Below are 11674 nucleotides of genomic sequence, written 5' to 3' on the forward strand. Positions count from 1 at the left end.
TTTAAACAGTAAGTGTGCAGCTGCAGCATTTTTTTTTTTTTTTTTTACTTTTCAACTGAGCATGCAGACAATTAAAATAAGGGTGCAATGCACCCCCGTAGAACCGGGCCTGCATCTGACCACCACTCGCCCATCTGGTAGAGTGTGTGAATCCCTGAACTATAGGCTAAATTATGTTATTGAAAATAGATTTGGGAGTATGATTTTGAATAACTATGAAAAAATAATATCTATGATGTCAAAGTAGACAATAAGAAGAGTCCATATTTACAGTGCACAGCCACAAATACACAATAGTCCAGAATATAGCCGATATACATTTATTTTAAATTGTAACCCTAGGTGACCAGATGTCCCCGATTTTCGGGGACAGTCCCCATTTTTGGTGACCTGTCCTCGGCTGGAGCTGTCCCTGAAAATTAGCCTGGGTAAACCCATAGGCTCTCCCCCCAAACATTTCTTGTTTATTTCAAGCACCTTGTTTTCCGGGTTTTCTGTCATGACTTCACATGATTGGTCTATCAGCCAGTGACGGTACCAAAGGAGAGCCTCTGATTGGTCAACAGCGTGAAACCAGGTAGTAGTAGGTTAGGTAGTAGTGGGAAAGTAAGCGATGAAGCACATGAGCTAGCAGTGCGAAGTGCAAACTGCACTCTGCATGAAGTTTTCCTTGCCTTCAGTAAAGTAAGTGAATAATTTTCACCCGACAAAGCACAGTTAGCTTAATTTAAGTTGAATCCCGTTTAACATTTAGATGTGATGGCAGGTTTGTGCATGTGCGCGTGTGTGTACATGAATGATTGGAAGGACAAGATAATAGCCTCCCTTATTCTGTGTGTGTGTGTGTGTGTGTGTGTGTGTGCGCGCGCGCGCGTGCGTGCGTGCGTGTGTGTGTGTGAGTGAGAGAGTGTGAGAGAGAGATATACAGTCAATGATGTGGAACAAGACATCAGACACAGGCTTGTACAGTAACAGACAGGACAAGGTCAAGGGCCAAAGTAACGTTAAAGTGCTTTTTTTCATTCAAGTCGTTATGTGGGTTTCTTGGACAGATGCACATTTGACTAAAAGATCACCTTTCTAAATTGACTAAAAGCAAGAACTGGTTTTGACCTAATTATTACATAATCTATGCAAATTATGCTATTGAAGAAAGGTTGTATTACAGGAGTTTAGTTATGGAAAGAGATTCATTTCTGGACATGGAAACATTAAACTCTAAGATCATCTTTTAGTTGACTAAAAGCGAAAAAATATAGCCATTTACTGATTTTGAACAGATTTTTATATAATTTATGCAAATTATGCTAATGCGGAAACTGGAAAGGTTGCATGGCTGCACCATGGTAATAGATTAATTTCCGGACATCATAAACAAGGATTTAGACTCTTATCACCTTTCTAAGTTAACTAGAAACAAACTTATAGCCATTTCCTGTTTTTGGTGATTAATTAGCTCATTATACTAATTAGTCAAATTGCTCAACATGCAACTTTTAGCAACCAAGTTGAATTCCATCCACTAGGTGTTAGGGTCGCTGTGAGACTGGTGGATTTACGTGCGGATACTAAATGCCCAAGACACACTTGGTAACTGAAGTCTCGATACTAGGAACTCTGTGGAACTTGATAGCTGAGTCTGCAAGGTTCGAAAGCTGGGAACTGTTGCAGAAGGTTGTCGCGAGATGAATCTATGAACAACTGTAGAGGACCTGCAGAACCGAACCTTTATAGGTCCCGAATATGACATCACCTTGTGTTATGACATCATCAGTGAGTGATCTATGACATCACAGTAGGAATGATGACATCATCCTAACACTAGGCCTGTAGATGACATTTCAATCATAAAAGTTCATAGGAAACACCATTACTGGGTCCAAGACATTTCCAGTAGACTTGGATTCAGCACAGCAAGAACAGCTCAAATGGATTTCATTCAGTGGGCCGCACTGACGGAGGGAACATATCATTATTCACCACCATCTGACACTTCAGATGGAAGGGAAAAGGCCACAAGGCTTTTAAATGAATGGAGGCAGGCAGAGAAGGATATAATTTAGTTCTTTGGTTTAAAAACAACAACAGCCTAGAAGGAGTCTGGAACCCGGCGCCATGATGGTGGCTGTGAACTGTACAGTAACTTAACATTACTTTTTTTACAGTCCCATGTTTTTTTTAATGGTCTATAAACTGTGTCCAAGCAGCATGTTTGCATCGCAACGCTCCTAAAATCACTCCTCCCTTTCGCCCACTATCGCCTCCTTGACTCCATGACCAGTGTTATGCCGAAATCGACATCCCCATTGCATCCCCACCTCGCCTAATTGCCTATTAGTTTGATTAGTTTGATTTGAAGTGTCCCTGAGTGTTATGAATGCATTATTGGGCAGAACTGATTGTGGCTGCCAAGTCGAATGTATCCCCTGTTATTTCAACTTAGGTCACTATTGACCTGATATTCACACCGTCGAGCCAAAAATGGCACATTTGCTTCAGAGAGATTAAGTTGCAGTGTTGATGCGTATTTTACTACCATCTCCCTCCTTTCTCAGACCAGTGGTGATGTATGTAATTATCGATGCCAAGTCAAAACTGCCCAAACATATGAACGCTAACAGTGTGTGACCCTAAAGTGTGTTAAGAGGGGGGTGCGTTATTATTATTACAGAGCAGATTTTGTAACGTACGTTACCTGCTGAGATTTGCATCCCGTTTATCATACCAAGGTGGGTGTTGGATGTATGCATTTATTTAACAGCCTATCGATGTGTGTCAAGCCCAAATGAGCTGGTACAGCTGCCTGGGGATGCAAATCTCGGCGGGGATGCAGAAATCGGCATAACACCGGAAACCGATGCTGCTTGGTCTCCTTCAATTATGACAGCAGCAGGGTATGAATGAATGAGGGTAAAAATAGTGTAAATAATTATGTGGGATTTTCCTCTTCACAAAAGCAGTATTTCAGTCAAATTTGTTGGAATTGGACCCACTGAGGAAAAAGTATTGGAACAGTGTAGACTGAGGGGAAAAAGGTTCCTCCATGAGCACTGACTTACTGTATAGCCACAAGTGTTGATTTTCAAACATTCTGCAGATGAATATGAATATAATCTTGGTTTGCATATAAACATTGATTGGCTATATTGTGTGCTTGGGCTATGTCAGTTATGATAGGGCCACTTCATCAATAGCAGATGTCCATTTTTGATGATTGAGCAGTAAATAAACTGTCCGTCCTTGGTCCCAAATGGCCTCCCCTCATCTCCTCCATGGCGCATCCTGACAAGACAGGAGAAGAGCGCTAGTGAGGGAGGGGAAGGAGGCTGCGTCCCACTTCTCCAAAAATGCCTCCTCCTTTCCTCCCCTCCCTCACCAGTAGTCACTACCTCTCCCTATATAATGAAACGTAATGTAGAAGTATGACTATTTCAGGTCAGAGTTAAAGTGTTATCTCATTTCCTGTACCTGTCACAGAATTCTGGACAAAATCTTATCTAACAATAAATAAATAATAATCACAGATTTGGGTCCAAGAGACACGATCTCATGAAATGGTGGTTCATGGCTTTAATGTGGACTAAATTAGGCGTCCTTGATATGAAAACGGTTGAGAATCACTGCTCCAGGATAATAGTGGAAATCCAACGACATACACTTCAATCACATGCCTGTGTGTGTGTGTGTGTGTGTGTGTGTGTGTGTGTGTGTGTGTGTGTGTGTGTGCACGTGCGCGTGAGTGCGCGCGCATGCTTGTACACCTCCATGTGTGTCTGTCCCTTCAGGTGTATTTGAAATTGAATATCTTTGTTGTCATTGTACGAGGTGCAACGGAATTAATTTCTCTTCTGTACAGTCTTCATCATGGAGGCTCCTCTCTCTCCCCGTGAGTCTGGCGGGTTCGTGGCAGAGCGCAGTCAGGATGTGTTTGTGGAGGAGGAGGGCGTGCGGAGGGTGGCCGAGATGCTCTACGCGCTCCGCCACAGCGAGGAGCTCACTGCCAGCGGCTGGAAGAAAGCCAACCCGCTGGCCCCAGCACCCACCTCTGACCAGGGGAGTCTCTTTCCACTCATCACAGTGTGCTGCAGCGCACATGAATAGTGAACCGCTGCTGTTCCTCCCCACATGAACCATTTAGCTCAAAATAGCTATCAGAGCTTCTCTTTTCAGCTTTCAGATCATTTGGTCTCCAGAGACCGTTTTGCACGTTTTGACTTCTGCTTTTACAGCATTTGTGGAAAAAGTCAGCAACACTGCACTACTACAGTACCAATAAATTCAAGTTTATTTATATAGAAGCTTTTTCATAATAATCGACCATAGAACAGAATTATATACAACAAACATCAGGAAAGGCACAAGGCACAAAAAATGATGATGGAGGGAATTTGAAGACATCAGCAGACAGAACAGTTTTTATCATTGCGATCACTCGGTCCAGGCAAGATGGAGGGAAGTTAAACATCGCTCATTTGCATATACAGGTATACTACCGATTTTGTAATGATACAAAGCTGGTTGTAAATCAGCAAAGTGGGTCTTTAATTGTGAGGTTGCGTCCTTTTCTTCACTCTAGTCTTGACACAAATTGTGTCTTCTACATTGCAGGCCCTGAACTGGGTGTTTGTGGTGGACACCATGAACTTCTCCTTCTGGCCAGAGGCAGAAAGCCAGCAGTGTGAGGTGACCTACAGAGGAACCACGTACAGAGGCTACATGACTCTGTGTGCTGCCATCACCCGGGCCATGGAGGAAGGTGAGAGCCTGTAGTAGGCACTGAAACCCAGTCTCCTCAATGGAGAACCTGTGAAAAGGAGAGATGATGGTGGAAAGACTGCTCGATCTTCCTACTAGAGTTTACACATTGTTACTTTGCTGATATTTTACTTGAGTAGAAGTAAAAATACTGGTGTAAAAATATACTCAGGTAAAAGTAAAAAAAATTGCTACTTTAAAATGTACTCTACGGATACGGATCTAACGTTGTTAGATGTGATTTTTCCCATGCAATTCTAAAATGAGAGTTCACATTTGATTCTTTTAAATAGAAAATTGGGAAATTACCAAAATAAAGTGTACACAGTAAAGCTGATCGTTCACTGTGAATGGCTTCACAATTTGTACATTTATGATTGTCCAGTTCCTGTTGCTTACGGAGAGACAAAACAAATTCACTCTGTAACCGTTAGAGGGTAACAGATGTGACTTGAAATGTAGTGATATGCAATACAAAAACAAGCAGAATTACCGACCTTAAACAATACTCCAAAAAGTACAAGTACTGTGAGTACACAAAAAAGCTACTCAATTACACTACCATGAGTACATGTAATTAGTTACTTCCACCCTTGTGGGAGAATATTCCCAGATATTTTTTTTCATGGAGGATGGAAAGGCCTTGGCAGCATTTGAATTAGGTCAAATAAAATTAGAAAACAAAATCTGTTGATTTACTTAAGTGAAAATTGATTTAGCTTGCACACATCTGGCCATCTTCTCCCAGGTCCAGAGCACAAAGTGGAGGTGATGCACATTTTGCTGTCCCACTGCTTTTAGTGTGCAACGTTTTAACAGAATTCATCACCAAGCTTACATGATAGCTGCTATTAAAACCAATGTCTCTTCTACTCTAAATAAACAAACAAATAAGGAAATGAATAAAGAAATCAACTAGAAAAGTCCACGCACTCAGTAGATCTCCGCTACGCGCCTAAAGCCCAATTTATGGTTCGTCGCCGCGATGTCATCAGTGATGTCACTTGAGCAATTGTGATATCATCAGCGGCCGGGCCGCCTTATTATAATAGTAGGCGGGCACTACAGCGATATTTATGTTTTTAGGCCTTCTCACAGAGCCATTGTGACTTGTTCCTGCCCTGAGGATAGAGTCTTGTTTTTAGATTGATGTAACATTTTGTTGTTGACTTGGTCTCTTGACCAATAGAAACCTCTTTTTCAATGGTTCATTCTAGGGCTGGGTCGGTTTGAAAATTTTAAAACCGGTTCGATATTGCCGTCTAAACCGGATCAAACCGGTATACCGATTTTTTTTGTAATTAAAAAAAAAAAAAAAAATGTAATTAATTTTTTTTTTTTTTTTTTTTTTTTAAAGCAGGGCTCCCGAGTGTGGCCCATAACTGTCTGTAGTGCAACTTCAGTCCACCTGATAGCGATAATACACCTCTAAGCTGGTATTGTCAACCAGCAATGATACTGAATAAAAAGAAGCAGGACACCTGTGTAACAAACACACCCTGTATTTATTTCTCATAACTATTCAGCTCAACTTTTCTTCTAAACATCAAAATAATAAATGAAATAAGACTTCTGCCTATAGTGCAACTTGAGAAAAGGCTAATAAAAACACAAGCAGTGCAATCAGAATGGATTGGCTTACAGCTGAGCTGCCTTATAAACTTCAAAACTCACAAATTCACACAATATAGGGCCTAGGCATGGGTCGGTTTGAACATTTTGAAACCGGTTCGATATTCCCCAAAAAAACGTATCAAAGCGGCTGCAGTTGGTGGCGATAATGCACCTCTAAGCTGGTATGCTGCCAACCAGCACGAACACTGAATACAAATAAGCAGAACCTTTTAACTGTAACAACACACTGTTTTTATTTCTCATAACTATTCAGCTTAACTTTTCTTCAAACATCAACATAATAAACAAAATAAGACTTTTGCCTACTAGTGCAACTTGAGAAGAGGCTAATACGAACAATAGTGCAATCAGAATGGACTGGCAAAAAAAAAAAAAAAAAAAAACTTAAAAAAAAAACTAAAAAAAAAAAAAAATTAGGTTTTTTCGGTTCGCACGTGATCAAACCGGTTTGGGCTCGTATACCGAACCGAACCGGTAAAACCGGAAATCGACCCATGCCTAGTTCATTCTTTTGTTGTCTTATGTATTCCTCTGTCTCATTACTGTGTATATGCCCTTAACTTAAACTTGGACTGTTGGGGAATTGCTTTTAGCTCTGCATGCATCAGTGCACCGTTCATAATTAGCGTGAATGACTCCAATATGAATCAATTATATCTCATATGGAATTGGAATAATGTTCTCTATGGGTGTTCTCTGTGGCCTTTATAATTACAACTCATTCTGTCGGAGAAGCACAGGTAGCTCGCTCCTCAGAGTGCGAATCAAGGTTTTGACGGTATGAGATCAGAATAAATTACCTCTTTGTGCCTCTCAGCAGAAATGGCCACTGTGGAGTTAATTTCCCGTCATTACAGCCAAGTAGAACTTTAGAACTTTCTACCATTATTAACCCAGAATACCCTTTTTTCCCCTGATGTTTTTCCTCTGTAGAAGTTCTTGGCTTAGAATAAATCTGGTTTCCATCCGTTCCTTCTCTTCCCCTCGCTCCTCAGGTGTGCCCATCACTGATCCCAAGTACTTCTCTCAGATGAGTATGGAGGAGTTGGGACGTGTCCTGCGATCAGACAACGCCACACCCATGCCCATGCTGCAGGAGCGCCACCAGGTACTGACACGGTCTTGTGGAATCTTGTGAAATGGAATAGTTTGGTACTATGCTAACTCCTGTTCTAACTAGAGAGATGGTTATCGATCTTTCTTTCCCTTACTTTGACCTTATTACTATTATCTCCATAATTACATCCATAACGACATCCTCTTTGGTGTTATTGTTACATTATGGCCTGAACTGTATTCCTTTTATACGAGGGATTAGCCGAGCAGCATTTTGGTAAATAAACGGCGTCACTGGGTGGCAACGGCAATGGAACCCTATGGAGCCTGAGTTTGAGCATCTGACTCTAGCCGGCTGACCGTGTTACAAAATTTAAAAACTGCGACAGTTCACACAACTTTAACACAACATGCGTATATTATACATCAAACTCTTGAGCTAATTCTGCTCTCACTCAGAAAATATAAGCGATGTGATGTATACCTTTTGAGATATTAACGTTTGTTTGGCACAACGCCACAGGGTTACGCATTTTTGGGTGGCAGTGACGTCACGCTGATTTGTCCTATTACAAGGGGAAATTGAGCGTATACAGCACTTAACCTCCTAGGCTCCTACCCATCCTTGTTGCTAAATTTGAACATATCACCTACTGGATATATTTAACAAGGTGCTCACCGAGGGCGGCCGCGTGCTGCTGGAACACGGGGGAAGCTTCCGGAGCTTTATCAGCCAAGCCGGGAACGATGCCCGGAAGATGGTGCAACTCCTCGTGGAAAAGCTGCCCTCCTACCGGGACGAAACCACATACCAGGTTAGAGTGACAGGAGTAAAGATGGAGAGAAGACGTACAGCCATCCCCTGAACACATGAAGCACACCCCCCCCCCCCCCCCCCCTTTGTTAACTTAAATGTGTCCCTTTTTCCCCAGTCTTAACTGTCATCACAACTTATCCAACTTAACCCGTAGTCTAACCTTAACCAATCTCTAAATCTATTACTAATGCCTTTCCCGATAAAAAATAAATAAATACTGAAGCACAGAAAAGCTGTGACTACTTTTCAGGGGTTTCTATAATTGTGTGGACATTTTTTAATCCATGCGGTAGTAAAAATATAGAACACACACATTCATAGCATAAACCATAGTGCACAATAGCACATACTAAGTGTGTGTGATCCATGCTACAGTCATGTATTGATCATTCAGCACATGTGAAAAGAAAGCACAGCAGTGATGTAAGAGTTCCATCTCCTGGCCAAAGACAAGAGTGGCAGATCATCTAATGCTCTGTCTTCTATATTATTTATGCAACACTTCTAACGCTATTTATTATGCTCATGATTTTTGTCTTTTATTCATCTCTGCCAGCAAAACGGTTCCCTCACAACAACCACTACCAAGTGTTGCCAAGCAACATGTAAACTGTGTTCGAACAAAGCGGAGTGATTACGGTCCAAGTGCTGTTACTGTATATCAGCCTCCTGACCAATAATCAAATTACTCGACTGGAACTAACTTGCAACAGTCTATGAAGGAATACATTATATTCTCTTTACACACAAGGATGCCATTATGTTAATAATGAAAGAAATTGTTTGTCTGCGAATAGCAATGACCTTTCTGCAAAGTTAAGATAGATCGAAAGAACAAACAAGCAAACATGTAAACAGTGGCTTGCTTCAGGGTCAGAGGATCTCCTTCTACAAGCGAGCTCAGATCCTGGTGGCAGATTTCTGGGGCATCATGGAAGCCAGAGGAGAGGGAGACATCCCCAACCTGGACTGTCTCACCATGTTCGCCGACTACAGGGTCCCACAGGCGCTGGTCCACCTCGGGGTGCTGCGCTACTCTGACACGCTGATGCAGGCCCTCAAGAATGGTAAGCCTGGCGTGTATGTGTGTGGACATGAATGATTGGAAGCACAGCAGATGTAAGCTATATTGTGTGTGTATTGGGGGGTATGTTTTTCTATCTAGTACTGTAGTTTAAATTTTAATTGTAAAATAGCAAAACAATAGGCAACATGTGCTATGTTTGTATATTAATTAAACTCAATTCAATAAGCTTTATTAGCATTACTGTTCTGTAACAGTAGCCTATAGCCAAAGCAAGTGTGACCCATGCCAAGTGTTCATCGAGGAAAATGAACGAGAGGCAAACAGTGCATTTGTCTCAGACACTACAAAAATCCATCAAAACATGGAATAATATATTTAAGCAATAGATCACGACAGGCCATGGTATATGCTTATTATACTACACATAAGGGTCATGCTTACACCCTTAGGTGTGGTATAATATATCACGGTCTGAAGTGATCTATTGCTTTTATAAAATGGTTACTAAGTATGGCAATATGAAAATAATAATAATAATTATTATATTATTATTATTATTATTATTATTATTATTATTATTATTATTATTATTATATTTAAATATTTAAAAATCACTGTTTGGACCTGAGCCCCTCTGGCGCAGGTCCAAACAGCTCAACTCTCCCATAATGGCCCCAATGGCTCCTCACCTCATTTTAGCCCCAATTTGCTTCACACAGTGTTCAGGGCAGTGAGTGGCTCTAACTTGGTATTTAGTGTGGTACAGTATAGCTAAATATACCACAGCTGTGAGCCAATCAGATTGCTTGATTTGAGAGAGCTGTTTTATAATACAGTATTGTCTGCCTGTCTGTTTGATAGAGAGAGCGAACAAGAGAAAGCTTGTACTTTGAAAGGGTCCGACATTTAAAGAATCAAATTGTACACTATCTGCTTTATTTTAGCATTCAATAGTAGCGCGAGCCTCCTTCCTGGCTATTCATTGGCTACTGAGTCACGCATTTTGGACCTCCGCTGAAGCCACTCTCTTACTAGATTGCTCTGACTAAACCTAATGTCTCTCTCTCTCTCTCTCCCAGGTGAGCTGTTGAAGTCAGGAGACGGGAGAGAGGTTGAGATCCGCGGTTGCTCTATTTGGTCAGTGGAGCTGATCCAAGCCCACCTATGCAAGCTGGTGCAGGAGAGAGACAACCAGACCTGCAACATCAACTCTGCAGTCATCGACTTCTACCTGTGGCCTTACGCCAAGCAGCACCATGAAGAGATGGCCCACATCCCCATACACCACACACGCTGCATTTACTACTGACCAGCTGGCTGGCAGCTACTACGTTTTTGTGCCAGTTAGCTGATATAGAACAGAGGTGTCCAAATTCTTTCTTATGAAGGGCCATTAACCTGGATGGAAGGCCGTGGGCCAGAAATAATGTTATGTGAACTTACATTACATTAAAATGTATTCTATTTTATAGATAGACGATTTACATTCTAAATCAAATTTTTCAAAACAAGAAAAACACTACTCTTTTATCTGTTTTAACAATCATTTTATTAGATTTAGAGTTGATTGTAAATATATATATATATATATTTAAAGGGAAAGACACCTTTCTGACAGAAAGTGCATGTAAACTCAAGGTGTGTAGGTGAGAGGTCAAGAGACCCCTTTGGAATTGGCCATGCCAGTTTTTCCCTCGCCAACATTGAAGCCTAACTTTGGAACGTTATTCAGCCCCCTTCTTGACAAGCTAGGTTGGCATGGTACCAATGTCTTCCTTATGTCTAGTTTCATAGCATCATCACGCTACTGTAGCTTTAAAAATGAGCCCGCCACAACCTCTGAAAGACAGTAATATCAGCTTTGTACTTTTCTTTTTTTTGACAAATCTATGGCGGGCCAAAACAAACGGGAGCAAATTGGTCAGCGATGATATAGAGAATAAGCTTCTCTCTCATTATAAACTGGATTAGTTTAGTCCCTATGTAGCTTACCCATGATGCAGTAGTGATGGACTGTCTCCAGTGACAAAAAGTAAAGTGTTTACTGGTGTTTGATGGATTTTCTTTTTATGTTTAAGGCATTTTGGCAAAGCTATTTTCCAGTGCGACTTAGAATGAGTGAGCAAGTCGTGGTTTGAAGGACACTTTGACAGGACACATGGCTGCATCTGCAGTCACAGTTATGTGAACGTGCACTCATAGGACAGTCTCTAACCACTAGTCACCTGCACTGGACAGAGATTCTGCAGTGCTATACATCTTGGTCCTGCACACCAGTTTTATAATTTGAAAAATAATAATGTGACAATTACTGATCAAGCCACTGGGGAAGACTAGACTGGGTAAAATGTAATGTTTGGACGTGTGCACTCCAACAGACAAGA

The 11674-nt window shown here is 41.3% G+C and overlaps 1 protein-coding gene across 1 annotated transcript; it reads left to right on the forward strand.

Moving 5' to 3' along the window:
* Nucleotides 1–606: 606 nt before the first annotated feature.
* On the forward strand, nucleotides 607–10834 carry qng1 (Q-nucleotide N-glycosylase 1). The gene is made up of 7 exons (XM_083644647.1): nucleotides 607–684; nucleotides 3857–4053; nucleotides 4609–4756; nucleotides 7386–7498; nucleotides 8118–8261; nucleotides 9135–9330; nucleotides 10370–10834. Exons 2-7 carry the CDS (start codon nucleotides 3865–3867, stop codon nucleotides 10597–10599), a joined length of 1020 nt encoding a protein of 339 aa, XP_083500773.1. The 5' UTR covers nucleotides 607–684; nucleotides 3857–3864; the 3' UTR covers nucleotides 10600–10834.
* Nucleotides 10835–11674: the final 840 nt, after the last annotated feature.

The sequence above is a fragment of the Poromitra crassiceps genome (genome assembly GCF_964638095.1).
Source record: "Poromitra crassiceps genome assembly, chromosome: 10".
NCBI lineage: Eukaryota > Metazoa > Chordata > Actinopteri > Beryciformes > Melamphaidae > Poromitra > Poromitra crassiceps.